This window comes from Porites lutea, chromosome 6 (assembly GCF_958299795.1).
Source record: "Porites lutea chromosome 6, jaPorLute2.1, whole genome shotgun sequence".
Classification (NCBI taxonomy): domain Eukaryota; kingdom Metazoa; phylum Cnidaria; class Anthozoa; order Scleractinia; family Poritidae; genus Porites; species Porites lutea.
The window spans coordinates 4,382,501-4,397,544 of record NC_133206.1 but is presented as its reverse complement, the minus strand read 5'-3'; the positions used below and the strand labels follow the sequence as shown (position 1 = coordinate 4,397,544).

Below are 15,044 nucleotides of genomic sequence, written 5' to 3'. Positions count from 1 at the left end.
TGACATTGTTAAGGTGTGAATTTCGTTTAAATTTTAAATTAAGTACTTGTTATGTTGGTTCTAACTGAACATCAACTAGTGGGCCTGTTCATTTCTTATGAAGAACGAAGACCCCAGAGCCTGGCGGAGAGAGATGAACCGATTAAGCGGCGGGAAAGCTTCCTCGAGTGATCTCCTTAATCACATGAACTTCAAAGAAGTTGAGAACCTATCTACACATGAATTGGCGAACTCTATAAATAAAGCATTCCTCGAGCCTCTTGAAGAGTATCGTCTGTCTTACGCCACCACTCGCCTTGCCCTGGAACTTCCTAGAAGTATTCAAGGAACGTGTATGGAAAGTATTATCAAACTCAATCCTTCTAAATCGTGTGGCCCGTAAATTCTGAATTGGCCTATGCGAGAATACGCCGACCTTATTGCCTTTCCTGTATGCAGAATTCTCAATGCATCGTTTAAAGAGAAAGTCCTACCTGCTTGCCAAGAAAAAACCTGTAAAGATCGTACAGAAAGATCTTAGACCCATCTCCGAGGCGTTCGTGGTATGTGACTACATCAAGCCCGCTGTATTTAATGATCTCGATTTAAACCAGTACGGCGCCATACCGAAGTCGTCTACCACGCTTGGTTTGTTGGACATGCTTCATGACTGGGCTGAAGGCACCGACGGGAATAGTGCTACTATAAGAACTGTTTTGTTCGATTATCGTGAAACTTTTGATTTAATTGACCATAGAATTCTTATAAGAAAAATAGAAATGTTAGACGCGCCAAATAGGACAATTAATTGGTTTATCGACTTTCTGTCAAACAGATCTCAAAGAATCAAACTTGGTGAGGCTGTGTATCTGATTTGGCATCAGACCCCTCAAGCGTGCCCCAGGGAACCAAATTAGGGCCTTGGCTTCTTTTGATTATGATTAATGACCTTGTACTAAAAAATTCACGCTTATGGGAATATGTAGACGATACTACTATATCTCCGAAACGGTTGCGATTGGGGAGATTAGCAACGCACAACGTACTACGGATAGAGTAATACAATGGTCTCTAGAAAAAAAAGAGTCCAACGGAATACTGATAAGTGTACAGAAATGCGAACATCTTTTACAAGGTCCCAGCAAGAATTTGAGCCTATTCTCATTGATGGCGATGCTTTAGAAATGGTAGAAAGTGTAAAGCTATTAGGTCTTTATATTTCCAGTGATTTGCAAAGATTATATTTTTTTGGTTCAACTTAAAAGAGAGCTAAGGTTGCTCGCACTGATTTAGGGCTCTTTTACTCTAGTTGTATTAGATCAGTTATGGACTATTAGAACGTGTACAGAAGAGAGCAATGTTCATCATCTGCCCTGGTCGAAGCTATCATGAGACCCTCGACATTATGAACTTTAAGGAAATATCCACTCATTATGACGAAATATGTGAGACACTTTTTGACACAATTGTAAATGACAACAATCACCGCCTTTATGAGATATTACCTGCGCCGCACGAAACTACTTATTCATTAAGGCGCGCGCGAGCTCAGTTTTAACCAGGGCGGATAAAGGTTGGGCGGTGAAACGAGCGCGTCCGAGCAAAAAGGTGTGATGCAGTGGACTGAGACTCTGCTTAGAAATGTCGCTTTTTTTCGACTTCGGTCAGAGCTTGCTTTATGATATGGTTTGTACATAAGACACTGCCGCTGTTACTGAATTATGGCGGCTTGAATTGTTTTCTTGCACTTCATCCTCGTTCCTTTGTGCTGGTACGCTGTCTCCGAGAGGCAAATGTTGCTATTTTTTGCGGGAGGTTTAGTTGGAGTAGACAAACATCTCTTTCAAAGGGTTTCTCTTATTACTTCCATGACTCTACCACTGAATTATATATTCGTTCTCCTACTCGCCAATGTCGATGTTATTCCAAAACAAAAACAACTAAGTACTGTCTAAAACACGAAGGAAAATCTCATCCATGTCATCCACGGCAAAACTAAAAGACAGCAGATCGTGCTTCATAACTAGATGACGTGTATTTTATAAATGCGTGCAGCTCGTGAAAGGTGAAATTATGCTAATTTCAATCACCATCATCCTTCTCTTTAATTTGGAAAAAAACATCTCATACGTCTTTCTGTTTCTTCGAATCTTCAAAATTAGTTTCCCCTCAGTTTTTACTGTTTATCTTGTTTTGTTTAAGAGAGAAAAAAGGAGAAAAAATCTTACAACTAACCTCACTAAATTTTGTTTTCATGCGGTTGCCGGATTTGCAACGCATTGCGCGAATCGCCATGGCGCGTTGCACCCGAGAAGCAAAGTTTGAAGAAGTACAACGCCACTATATCAATATATATCAATCTAATTTTTTGTTATGTTGTATAAAATTTATCCCCCTTTAACATATGTAAAAATTGAGGTTAAGAAGTGTTAAGCTTTTGCAAACGAAACGGCGAAAGACGATTAGGCGATATTTAGTGGAAGGAGGAGGTATTCAACACTTTCAAATTAAACTCAAATTTTGGCATTATACGACCAACAAGTTTGACTTATAGACCTACAGACACAAACATATGAAACTGTTTATTGATACTGTTATGAAACGAATTTATCTATTTAACATTGTGGCCTGAAATTACAGAAAGAAAATAGGATTTCCGGTTTGCAAAAAGGAAAATTTCGCCTGCCTTCAAGCGCACCGGAAGCGCGGAAAGAGCGCTCGTGCCAGTCCTACTCCGCATCACACATTAAATGAAGAGCGGAGCGCTCGTTTCACCGCCCAACATTTATCCGCCCTGGTTTTAACATGCCACGGTTCAAAACCGACCTTTTTAAGGATACGTTGATTATCTTTTCATGTCTTAAAACGAACGCAGTTTAGAGTTTCTGAATTTGTGTTTTTTAATAATCTTTTTTAATATTTTTTTTTTTAGCTTCTTTATCCTTTTTAATAAAGTAGATAGACTATAATAGTTAATGACTACATCTGTGTAACTTTATGTAACGTAAATACCCAATTCAGTTTTGGAACTGCTATGTATTTATGAATAAATAAACGTCAAACTTCAAACTTATGAATTAAAGGCAAGGCTGATCGGACAGCGTAGGATGCGTAATTTATTTTCCCAATATTTCGGTTAAACAAAACTAACCCTCATGAGGGGCTGAAAAGGCTAAGTAAGTTGTTCATGAAGTAACTTGAAATTTTCGCCAGTATTTGTAAGAAGAGGGCTAATTTTAGACGCATCTCTAGCTACTTCAAACGGCGTAAAAATCACATTTTCCCGGGGAACATGGGCCTGCATGCACACCTGTCTCCTAGTATTCTCCCACCTCTTACCGTTAAGAAAGAAGATGGGAGGAGGAAAATTAGAAACGAGGGATCTATTGCTTTATTGGAGGAGGGGAGAAATTGCGCGTATCTCCTGAACTTACCCGGCTACGCCCCTGATACAGAGGAGCTGGAGGTGGTACCACGTAGATTCAAAATGTAATTGATTACAGGATCAGGTCTGACCTGTCTGATCCTGACTTTGAGTTTTATGTGTGGCTACTAAAATTGTGCATACCTCCAGAACTTATTCTGGCTAGACCCCTTATAAAGAGAAGCTGGAGGTGTCACCATGTACAATCAGAATGTAATTAATTACAGGATCAGGTCTAACCTGTCTGATCCTGACTTTCACATTATGTGTGACTAACAAAAACCCAAAGTCAAGTCATTTCTTCTTTCTTCTGTCACTGAAACGGCCTTATAAGTATCCCAGCTTTCTTTAGTTTCCAAGGCATCAAGTTCACTTATAGCTACAGTCCCTAATTCTCTCAATGCTTTACTTTGCACGCCAGTAGCATGGGGAGGGGCCGGGGATGCCCTTCCCCCTCCCCTCCAAATATTTTTGCTCCAAAAAGTCGAAACATGCACGCATAAAAGTGGAAAATAAAAATTCATCTCCCAGAGCATTGAAACAATGATGTCTCTGCAGCTACGTGAAACATTTTCTGGTTTTAAGATACAGAGACCAATCTGGTGGGTCCTTCGGACCCAGAATTCTCTACTTTTCAAATACAATGTGCTACCTAACATCTTTGTGCCCCCTTAGTTTCTAAACGCTTGCTTTGAGAGATCTTATCGACATGTCAAACATTTGGCACCTTAGATATCGAGAAATGGCTTAACAAACGCCATTCTGTTTATCAAGCTAAAAAGGGCATTCGAAATTAAACCTCTTCAGAATCAGGCAATTTTATACAGCAGAGGTTACAGCGATAAACAACTTCAAATCTGAAAGAACTTGCGAAGGGTTGCAGGGTGCCTCAGGGCTCTATCTTCGGGCCCCTGATATTCCTATTTATGTATCAATGACGCCATATTGTAGCCAACTGTCCCTTTTTAGAAATTTTGTACTCCGGTGACACTAACCTCGCGTCTAAAAACCTTAAAGAGTTGTTCTCATCCCTAATTTATGACGTAAGCAATCTGAAACAAAGACTCACTCAAACCAAATAACGTAGTCAAGACCACACGTGACGCCCATTTACGGGGGCGCCAGATAAGACGCGACATACTGCTCCCAAGTGAAACTGGTATTTGTCTTGATAGGGACACTCAATAGAAAGAAGCGGTACTTTTTTTTTTCATATTTAAGAGATCATCAATAAAGTTGCAATAGTATTTGCGGCCCTGGCTAAGGAGACTGAGGCTAATACGTCTCGAAACAGCTTACAAATTGTTGATTTTGTCTTATACGACTGTCATGGTGCTGTGTGTGGGGATATTGGTGCTGGACTTAGTCAAAAACCTGAAAAATTGCAACAACTGTACATCATAAGTGGATCCGGTTGAGATGTCAGATCTGCTCAGATTCTCGGCGACCTCGACTGGGTAAGCCTCATTCTCAGACGAGTTTAAATCACAGGATTAACAAGTACTCGAATCATCCTTGTGGAATTTGGAAACGTGAATATTGTTCGTACACATAATCTTCGGGGCCAGCAACAAAGTCTGTTCGGTCTCTTTATAGAGAGGATGGAACAGATGGTCAGCTGAGGCTTAGCAGGCCAATAGGCCAGTTTTAAAAACCCTAATTACTAATTAGCAACCTCCCTCCCTGACTGGCCACCAGTTCAGAAGAACTAAAACAGAGAATGCCCAGAGGACTAAAAGAGGAAATACCGTTAATTAAAGTTTCTCGTCTCTATCTCGTGTCTGGTAATTTGATCCAAGTTTTTGGGTCCAGTACGTTTTGTATCAATATTCAAACCTCGTGCTGCTGTGGGTGAAATTTTGGAACCTCTTTGTTGGATGATTAGTGCGTTAATTAACAATTACCAAATGAGGCTGAATATGATTTGAAGGGTATTAACCGAGGAGGACCGTCTTCAGTTGTCTCAGTTGCCTGTTTCTCGACAAGTTCAGGATTTAGAGGGATGTTCAGTTCTGCAGATCATGAGTTCTGCAGATATTCTCCATTCTTGCTACGATTTTAGGCAATAGTTCAGCTATTTTTTCTTTGCGAAACGTGAAAAATTTTCCGTCGTTTTTTAATTCTCTCCACCAAGACAACGCAATCTCGATCAAAGGCTTCCCAGTTTTCAGTCTATTTTCTGGCAATTAGTCTGTAGTACTCCTTCCAAATTTGGTCAACGCCAGCTGGTTATGAAGAATAAGCCGCGGGAATTGAGCCAATCAGAAAAGAAGAAACTTTTTGAATAAACAATAATTGAATATAATGCCTGATTTTCATTGGTTGTTTGTTTAGCAACCATTTTATAAACTTAGTACAGGGTAATTTGAACGTAACGCGAACTGCTAGTAAAATTGCTTTAAAAGCGGAGCCCTTAGTTGACGGATTGTGGTACCGATCGCATCTCGGCTTTTATTAGAGTCAACTTGCAATATCACTGCAGCATGAAAAGCTATTTTCATCGCTAAATCAAAGCAAAATGCTTATTATAGAAACACACCAAGATACCTTGTTGTCCATGTCTGTTGCCAGCTTTCTGAGCTCCATCAAAGCGGTGTTTTCCGTTTCGATCTTTTGACATTGTTAAGGTATGAAGTTTCATTATAAATTAAGTACTTCTTATGTTTCTTCTAACTGAATATCAACTAGTGGACCTGTTCAGTGAGTTCCTATGAATTAAAGTCAAGGCTGATCGGACAGCGTAGGATGGGCAATTTATTTTCCCAATATTTCCGTTAAACAAAACTAACCCTCATGAGGGGCTAAAAAGGCTAAGTAAGTTGTTCATCATGAGTAACTTGAAATTTTCCCCAGTATCTGTAAGAAGAATGCTAATTTTAGACGCATTTCTAGCTGTTTCAAACCGCCTAAATATCATATTTCAGCTGACATGGTCCCTGGGAACATGGGCCTCCATGCACATCTGTCTCCTATATGATTCTTCCACGTCTTACTGTTAAGAAAGAACTGGATGGAGAGGAGACTTGGAAACGACGAGGGATCTATTGATTTACTGGGGGAGGGGGAAAATTGTGCGTACCTCCAGAACTTATTCTGGCTAGGCCCCTTATAAAGAGAAGCTGGAGGTGTCACCATGTACATCATCAGAATGTAATTAATTACAGGATCAGGTCTAACCTGTCTGATCCTGACTTTGACATTATGGGTGAGTAACAAAAACCCAAAGTCAAGCCATTTTTTCTTTCTTCTGTCACTGAAATGACCTCAACAGTATCCCAGCTTTCTTTAGTTTCCAAGGCATCAAATAAGTTTACTTATAGCTACAGTCTCTAATTCTCTCAATACTTTACTTTGAGAGCTCTTATCGACATATCAACAGCATTTGACACCTTAGATATCGAGAAATGATTTAACAAACACCATTCTGTTTATCAAGCCGAAAAAGGCATTCGAACTTGAACCTCTTCAGAAACAGAAAATTTAATACAACAAAGGTTACAGCGAAAAACAGCGTCAAATCTGAAAGAACTGTGTACGTTTCGGGGCGCCTCAGGGCTCTATCTTCGGACCCCTGACATTCCTATTATGTATCAATGACTTGCCATATTGTAACTAACTATCCCTTTCTAGAAATTTTGAACTCCGATGACACTAACCTTGCTTAGGCGTCTAGAAACCCTAAAGAGTTGTTCTCATCCCTAGTTCATAACCTAAGCTAGCAATGTGAAACAATGGCTCAATTCACATCGGCGCTCACGCCAAATAACGTAGTAAGCAGTACCCTTTTTTTTCATATTTAACAGATCGACAATAAAGTTACAATAGCATTTGCGGCCCTAGCTTAGGGAACTGAAGCCAATACGTCCCGAAAGAATTCTCGTAACAGCTTACAAATTGTTGATTCATGATCCCGCCTTATCCCGATATGATGTCTTATCCCGATTATTGTGGAGTTGCGTGTGGGGATATTAGTGCTGGACTTAGTCACAAACCTGAAAAATTGTAACAATTGCATTTATAATATGTGGATCCGGGTGAGATGTCAGACCTGCTCAGATTCTCCGCGACCTCGACTGGATAAGCCTCGTTCAAATTAAGACGAGTTTAAACCACAGAATAAACAAGCACTCGAATCATCCTTGTGGAATTTGCAAACATGAATATCATTCGTAGTATGAATATCATTCGTAGTATTCGTAATATTTTCATTCTATGCCAAGACTCTTTACAGAGAGTTTCCGATATCAGGGTGTTGTCCAATGGAACAGTTTGTCAGCTGAGGCCTAGCAGGCCAATAGGTCAGTTAACAACTTTTATACTATTAAAAAAACTAGAAGTTTCAATTAGAGAGAACAACTGCAGAACTGCAGAAGTTGTTGTTGTTGGCGTTGTGTGTAAATTATGCTTACAATATGAGGAGTATTACCAATTTTACCTTTTAGGATACCAGTGGCAATTAATACTAGTTCACTCAATACGGTGTTGAAACCATTCATAAAACTCCCCGAGGCTAGAAATACGTGTATTGAAGAACTGGCAGAACCTCGCGTAGCTCAGGGATAGAAAGGTGGAAGAGAAATAGGGTAAATCGTGTAACTGGTGAGACTGGGTTTTAACACACTGAGGCTCTAATATTGAAAGCTGAGACATACTCCATGTCCTTTTGGTTGGAGTAAATTCGAACCTAGTCCCCTGGATCTTCTTTCTCTCTTATAGGTTTCAAAGAGGGCTTGTAATCACATTTTATTTGCAATGTAATTTGTTTTTGCTTTGAACGCGAGACATGTTTCAAAGACGTTTTGTAATCGTACTCTACGTGGAACTTTAATCATAACATAGTAAGGAGTATAGCAAGTAGCAAAGGTAAACTATCTTTTGATCATGATGCAGGAATGCAATGAACAAAAGGATACTGCTAATCCTCTATCACACCACGTGATCGCCAGCTTAAACAGATTCAAGCTCGTTAAAGCTTTCGCTCCTGAATTAGTGAAAATAGTGTAAATCAGTAAACCTAGAATATTCAGCGACACAAGCCTGCTCCCTTTCTTCCATTCTATCGAAACAGCGCTTAGCGGGATCAACAGAAATTATAACTGAAATGTTAAACATAGAAAACTTGATCATGATCGCCACTGTCATAATCAGCCAACATCGCAAAAGGACAATGAAGGGTGATTGCTGATTTCCAGTTGATCAAGTGAGTTCTGTTTTCGTAGTCTCGAGAGTCCTGTGATAGAAATTATGTGACTTTGTGAATTCAGTTATTGATCCTAATTGTAAGCTTCAATTTCATTCTTGCTTAGTTTCCTAAAGTTTGAAAAAATTAAGGTAAATAATCAAAGAACGCCTGTTACGGTTTTGAGTTAGAATGTAGTTAAATTCAAACGCTTTCAGCACGTCATAAACTCTGTTTGTTTCTTAAGGACAAAGCACTAAACCTTTGGAATTACCTGCTATTATTGGTTTCACTGACAGTGGTCGTATGTCCGTGGCTTCTTTTGCGTCTACCAGTGAATAAATGTAATTTCCTAGGAATGTTGAAAAAACAAAAGCCAAAATGTCACACACAGCAAACGCAGCGAGCCAATCAGAATTCAAAGCACGTACGATAAACAAAAGGTGGCAAGTACAGGATGACCTTGTTAAAGCAAGTCCAAAACAGAATGTAGTGAATCAGGAGCCCATACGGGTCATAGGTTCCTGAGTGAATTAATCAGATAATGCGTAATGCTTTTTATTAGTACGATATTACATTAAAAAAAACTTCAAGATGAAAAATCATTTACACTGGAAAAAGAAAACTTCTTTCGCGAGTAGTTCACTTAACTGCGTCAGCTAATGCATGCATGTCAGGCATGCGATGGGGGAGGGGAATAAGCGGGAGAATAAAGGCGCGTGGCAATATGATGGAAGGGAACCGTCCAGCAAGAACGTTATTGTTTGACCCGTTTGTTTGAACCTTTTTTATACTTAGATTCTGAAAGTTGAAACCGCAATTGTTCATTATTAAGTATATAATCCAGAGCCGTAGCTAGCGAGGGGGCAAGGGGGGACAGCTTCCCCCCCGGACCTGTTGAGCCAGACACATCAAGTCTGTGGATGGATTTGTTTTCTTTAGACTCAGTTATTTTGGTTATAGTGACTTGCAATTGTTTGCCATTTTCATATTCGAGGTCGATTTTTCGGAGACATATCTCATGATAAGTACTGAAAATAACGTTTCGGAGCCTCCAAATATGAAAATTTTCTGGGGGACGATACCCTCATACCCCCGCACAAGCCTCGTGCCTTCTGTACTCGCGATAATGCCCCCTGTTACAAAAAAACTAGTTACGGCCCTGTAACCATGTGTCAATCACTGACATCTACTTCGATTAGACCGTTCTCAAATAGTTCCCTGACGAGATCAGCAATTCGGTAAAAATATATATATAATATTTGGTCATCATCACATTTTTAAAGACATGTCTTTCTGTGCGGACTACGAAATTTCAAACAAACTATTAATCACAATTCAAATCCAGTACCTCTGTCTTACCACTCGGCTACTTCGCCTTCCCAACCCCCCCCCCCCCCCCCAACCTTGCCACATCACTATTTGCAAAAGTACAAATAGTCTCACCAAAACGAAGGTTTGCATATGCTCTGTTGCTGTACAGCTTAGCCTTCAGGTCCTGGTCCTTGCAGTTTACTTTTATTCCCTCAGTATAAAAGTAAATGGCGTTGCTGTAATCTTCCTTTAAGTACGCTTCATTACCTTCAGTCTTGTAAACTTCTGCTATAGCTGACAACGAAGTAGATTGAATTGTCGTTAAACCTGAGCGCTATTGCTTTGGGTGTTAATAGTTACCTTATGAATAGCGTAAACCATGACATTAGTCATAGAAATAGGATGTTCAATGAAATGAAATAAAAAAAAAAAGAAAAAGGAATAGAATGAAAGTGTTCAGTACAGAATATGGCTGCTGATGTCCCATCTAGTTACCAACCCCTCCCGTCGGGGTTTAATTTGGGTAGCGCTGTCAATACCAAGGTTTGCAAAGTTTTGCTTGACACTTATTTCTAGAAAGCAAGATCGTTATTTCCTACTAGGTTTTGTCAGTCTATTTTAATTCCATGAAGTGAAGATGGTCACTACGTATCAACAGTGATATGAGATAAAAATTTTCTGTTTAACATGCCAAAAAGGGAGACGTACATGATTTGTATCCTCAGAAAATACTTGACAAAAGGGACGCGGAAGCATTGCACTGAATAAGATGTGCGTTGACATCTTTTTGGAGTCTCCTAAGAATATGTGAATCGTGCAGACCAATTGCAAGAGCTAATTCTCTGCTTATGTGAATCGCAAGATAAGCCTGCTCCTAGAATAATCTAATCGACTGTTCGTGGTTCTTACGCAATTACTTGCTAGTTCTGTAAATATTGCTTTTAAAATTCCAGCCAATTTAATTACTTTAAATTCTGTTGTAGCTGATGACGATGCCCGTTGAAAATGGCGCATCCTTTTTTTATCTCTTCCAGTCACCGTGATGTTCTTGTCTATAGTTTTAATTTCATTCGTCCTTGCTATGTCAAAGCTCTTTTGGTGATCAACTAATAACAGTAGTGAATGTCTTTACCTTTCAATGTGTCCTCATCAAAGTCCAATGATTGCCCTGAACTAAGTGCTGTAACATCAGTCTCACTTGCTGCTCCGATTCCACTTTGCGTCATGTTTGCAATGATCTGGTGAAAAACCAAAATGGAACAACGCTATCAATTAATGAAACTCTATCTCCCTGCATTAACATGGGTGACTTTCGCTCAATTTGCCATGCGTGGTGCTTTCCACTTAATGATAAAAAAAATTCAAACAAAACACTACTTTTCGAACATTATTCAACAGAATACCTTCAGTTTCGGGCAGGAAGATCTTGAAACGCACTGAGATATTATTATATAGTGCAGCAGTACATCAAACTATTTTCACAGTAAACCCAATGACAGGCACACCACCCTGTGAGCCAGCAATAACAAACTAACCTTCCAACAACCTCACCAGTTGACTCATATTCAGATTCAGGGCAATGATTTTTTTAATTCTTTTTTTTCTGAGGTGTCATCAATAAACATTCTAAAAATAGTGACCAGGAATTACACTGCCGCGTCACTAATGCATGACAGCCTGCCGCGCCACTAATGCGTGACAGTACCTCAGCTCAGCCCTGAGGAGCATATTGCATTATTTCCCTATAAAAGAAACTCGCTTCGCTATTCGCAATAGCTGTCGTGATGACATCTGCTTTCCACTGATAGATATTCGGCAGCTATGTGAATAATAATCCAATAATAAACGAAGTAGAAGTATACGCATGCGCAATAAGTATAGAGTGGGTAAGGTTGCCCAGCATTGTAACACAAATAAAAAAGAAAAGCGGCAAATAAGACTATACCAAGTCAAAAATCGACCCAAATATTAAAAATACCTCATCTTACATGTTTAGCCGAATACCGCAATAAGACAAAATACTGCAAAATAGTCCACGTGAAAAATTATCAACACCGCAATACCGCAAACTTTCTCATTGTAATGGGTTAAAAATATAATGTACCAAAAGTCTAAGATGGTGAATCCTCAAACCCCCGGGTTACAAATGACCCACCATTTGAAGCGGGGGAGGGTGGCCAGTGATCACACCCTCTTCCAATCTCTGTATGCCCCTCTTTTCCCTCCCTTCTCAAAAGGGGAAAAAGACAGATCGGGGCTTGTACCGTGAGCAAAAGCAAAAGTGCCTGACAGATACCGGGAGGAATTGTCCCCCTTGTGGCTTTCATTTAGTCAAGACGAGCAAAAATAGAACGGGGACAGCGAAGAAATTCTCTCTCTCTTCCCCCGCCCCACTTCCCCCTCTTCTTTCTCTCTCTGTCTGTACCGAGAGCCTGGAACAGCCCATCACGCTTGAAAACAACTGACTATATTTAATTGTTTACACGTGTTTTCACCGAAGTTGAGGGTATTTTGGTTTTGGCTTCCAGGATTCTTCGTTTTCGAGTTGAGGTTATTTCGTTTATTTCGGTTTCGAGTTGAAGATGCTTGGTTTTTTTTATATTCGAGATTGCTTCTTTTTGCTATTTTTAGGTCGCTTTGATATTGTATCGCTTTCTATAAACTGTAGTACGTCACAAGTAATGGTTTTAACTATCTAATTAAGAAATCTTTGATGGCTTTCGGTAAAACACTTCAAAAAATTGAAATACAGTGAGAAAAAGTTAAAAGGAAAGGTAGTATTTGCTGAACCGATTTTTTTAGTGGGAAGCTTGTCCGTCTCGAGACTTGGAAAACCTTCCAAAAAACTAAATCCAAATTCAAACATAACACTACTTTTCGAACATTATCCAACAGAATACTTTCAGTTTCAGGCAGGAAGATCTTGAAAAGCACTGAGGTATTATTATATAATGCAGCAGTACATCAAACTATTTTCACAGTAAACCCAATGACAGGCAGTTGCTCCGAAACATACCACCCTGTGTACCAGCAATAACAACTAATCTTCCAAATACAACTTCGCCAGCTGACTCATAGTCAGATTCAGGGCAATGATTTTTTTTTTAATTTTTTTTTTCTGAGGTGTCATCAATAAACATTCTAAAAATAGTGAAAAGGAATTACACTGCCGCGTGACAGCACCTTAGTTCAGCCCTGAGGAGCATATTGCATTATTTCCCTCTAAAAGAAACTCGCTTCGTTATTTGCAGTAGCTGTCGTGATGACGTGTGCTTCCACTGAAAGATATTCAGCAGCTATGTGAACAATAATCCAATCATAAACGAAGTAGAAGTATACGCATGCGCATGCGCAATACGTATAGAGTGGATAAGGTTACCCAGCACTGTAACACAAATAAAAAAGCATCTTACATGTTTAGCCGGATACCGCAATATGACAAAATACCGCAAAATAGTCCACGTGAAAAATTATCAACACCGCAATACCGCAAACTTTCTCATTCTAATGGGTTAAAAATATAATATACCAAAAGTCTACGATGGTAAATCCCCAAACCCTCGGGTTACAAATGACCAACCAGTAGAAGGGGGTGGGGGGAGCCAGTGATATGCCCCTCCTTTCCCTCCCTTCTCAAAAGGGGAAAAAGACAGATCGGGGCTTGTACCGTGAGCAAAAGCAAAAGTGCCTGACAGATGCCCGGAGGAATGGTCACCCTTGTGGCTTTCATTAGTCGAGACGAGCAAAAATAGAACGGGGACAGCGAAGAAATTCTCTCTCTCTTCCCCCGCCCCACTTCCCCCTCTTCTTTCTCTCTCTGTCTGTACCGAGAGCCTGGAACAGCCCATCACGCTTGAAAACAACTGACTATATTTAATTGTTTACACGTGTTTTCACCGAAGTTGAGGGTATTTTGGTTTTGGCTTCCAGGATTCTTCGTTTTCGAGTTGAGGTTATTTCGTTTATTTCGGTTTCGAGTTGAAGAAGCTTGGTTTTTTTTATATTCGAGATTGCTTCTTTTTGCTATTTTTAGGTCGCTTTGATATTGTATCGCTTTCTATAAACTGTAGTACGTCACAAGTAATGGTTTTAACTATCTAATTAAGAAATCTTTGATGGCTTTCGGTAAAACAAGTACTGTTTTTGTTCGAACGCAGAGCGCACGCGCGATAGCTGAAATTAAAACTACAATTAAACTAAGATTTAAAAAAATTGAAATACAGTGAGAAAAAGTTATCTTACACGGAATAAGCGAAGGTAGCATTTGCTGAACTGATTGTTGAGTGAGAAGCTGTCCGTCTTGAGACTTGGAAAATCCTTCTAAAAAACTGAATCCGAGTACAATTCTATGTTCAGGGTTTATCCGACTGCTTTGGCGCTAAAAATCTAACAAGTCATGCGGAATCTTTTCACATTGTTTGTTCGAGAATGAGCCCATTGAATTGGACAATCAGCATGGATTTGTTTTCTTTACTTTATGGGGAAAGACCAAAACTAAACCAACATTGGGTTTCGGGAAAGAAAACATCACGCCGAAGAAGGCCTTGACTGCGAAGTGAAACAGGCAAAAACAAGATTTATCGATCAAAAACAGTTCAGACAGTTTCCGCAGAAGGTCATCCAAAATCCGCGGAAGAATTGCGACGTTTTGATTTTTTTAAAAAAAAATTATACCGCGATCGGAAACGACGACCAGACAGATCAAACACCGTTAATTAGTTTAAGATATGCAAAGTCAAACAAATTTTCTGGCTTGTCTTACTACAACAGTCACCTGATCGGTCATAATTCCTTTCTTAAACGAGAAATTATTTACAGGCCTGTAGTTTCTGAGCCTACTGATAGATACAATCATGGAAAATATAGATCAATGATAAAGCTATAAAAGAGCAAGAAACTTGACGAAAACCCTACTAAATAGTGTCGATTTTCGTTAAGGTGCAGAATAGCATCGCATCGAACAATATTCTTTGCCACAGTGTGCCGAAGGAAAACCGTTCACTTATTTAAATAAGCTGGTCGTTTTAAGTCGACTAATTTAGCCTACCTGTAATATCACGAAGGCCTGAAATCTCTGATTTGTTTCACTACAATAACTGTTTCTCTCAGCCGTACCTTGATACGATGATATGAAAGGGGCGTCAAGTC

The 15,044-nt window shown here is 39.6% G+C and overlaps 2 protein-coding genes across 2 annotated transcripts; one reads left to right on the top strand and one right to left on the bottom strand.

Annotated features, from left to right (window-relative positions):
• The first annotated feature begins 446 nt into the window (after window positions 1-446).
• Window positions 447-896, top strand: LOC140940937 (uncharacterized). The gene has a single exon (XM_073389896.1). It carries the CDS (start codon window positions 447-449, stop codon window positions 894-896), a length of 450 nt encoding a protein of 149 aa, XP_073245997.1.
• Window positions 897-7,825: 6,929 nt separating this feature from the next.
• On the bottom strand, window positions 7,826-11,131 carry LOC140942366 (tetratricopeptide repeat protein 4-like). Its single transcript, XM_073391321.1, has 4 exons — window positions 11,029-11,131; window positions 10,029-10,190; window positions 8,857-8,934; window positions 7,826-8,384 (listed from the first exon to the last, which is right to left on the bottom strand). Exons 1-4 carry the CDS (start codon window positions 11,120-11,122, stop codon window positions 8,272-8,274), a joined length of 447 nt encoding a protein of 148 aa, XP_073247422.1. The 5' UTR covers window positions 11,123-11,131; the 3' UTR covers window positions 7,826-8,271.
• Between the last annotated feature and the right edge of the window lie 3,913 nt (window positions 11,132-15,044).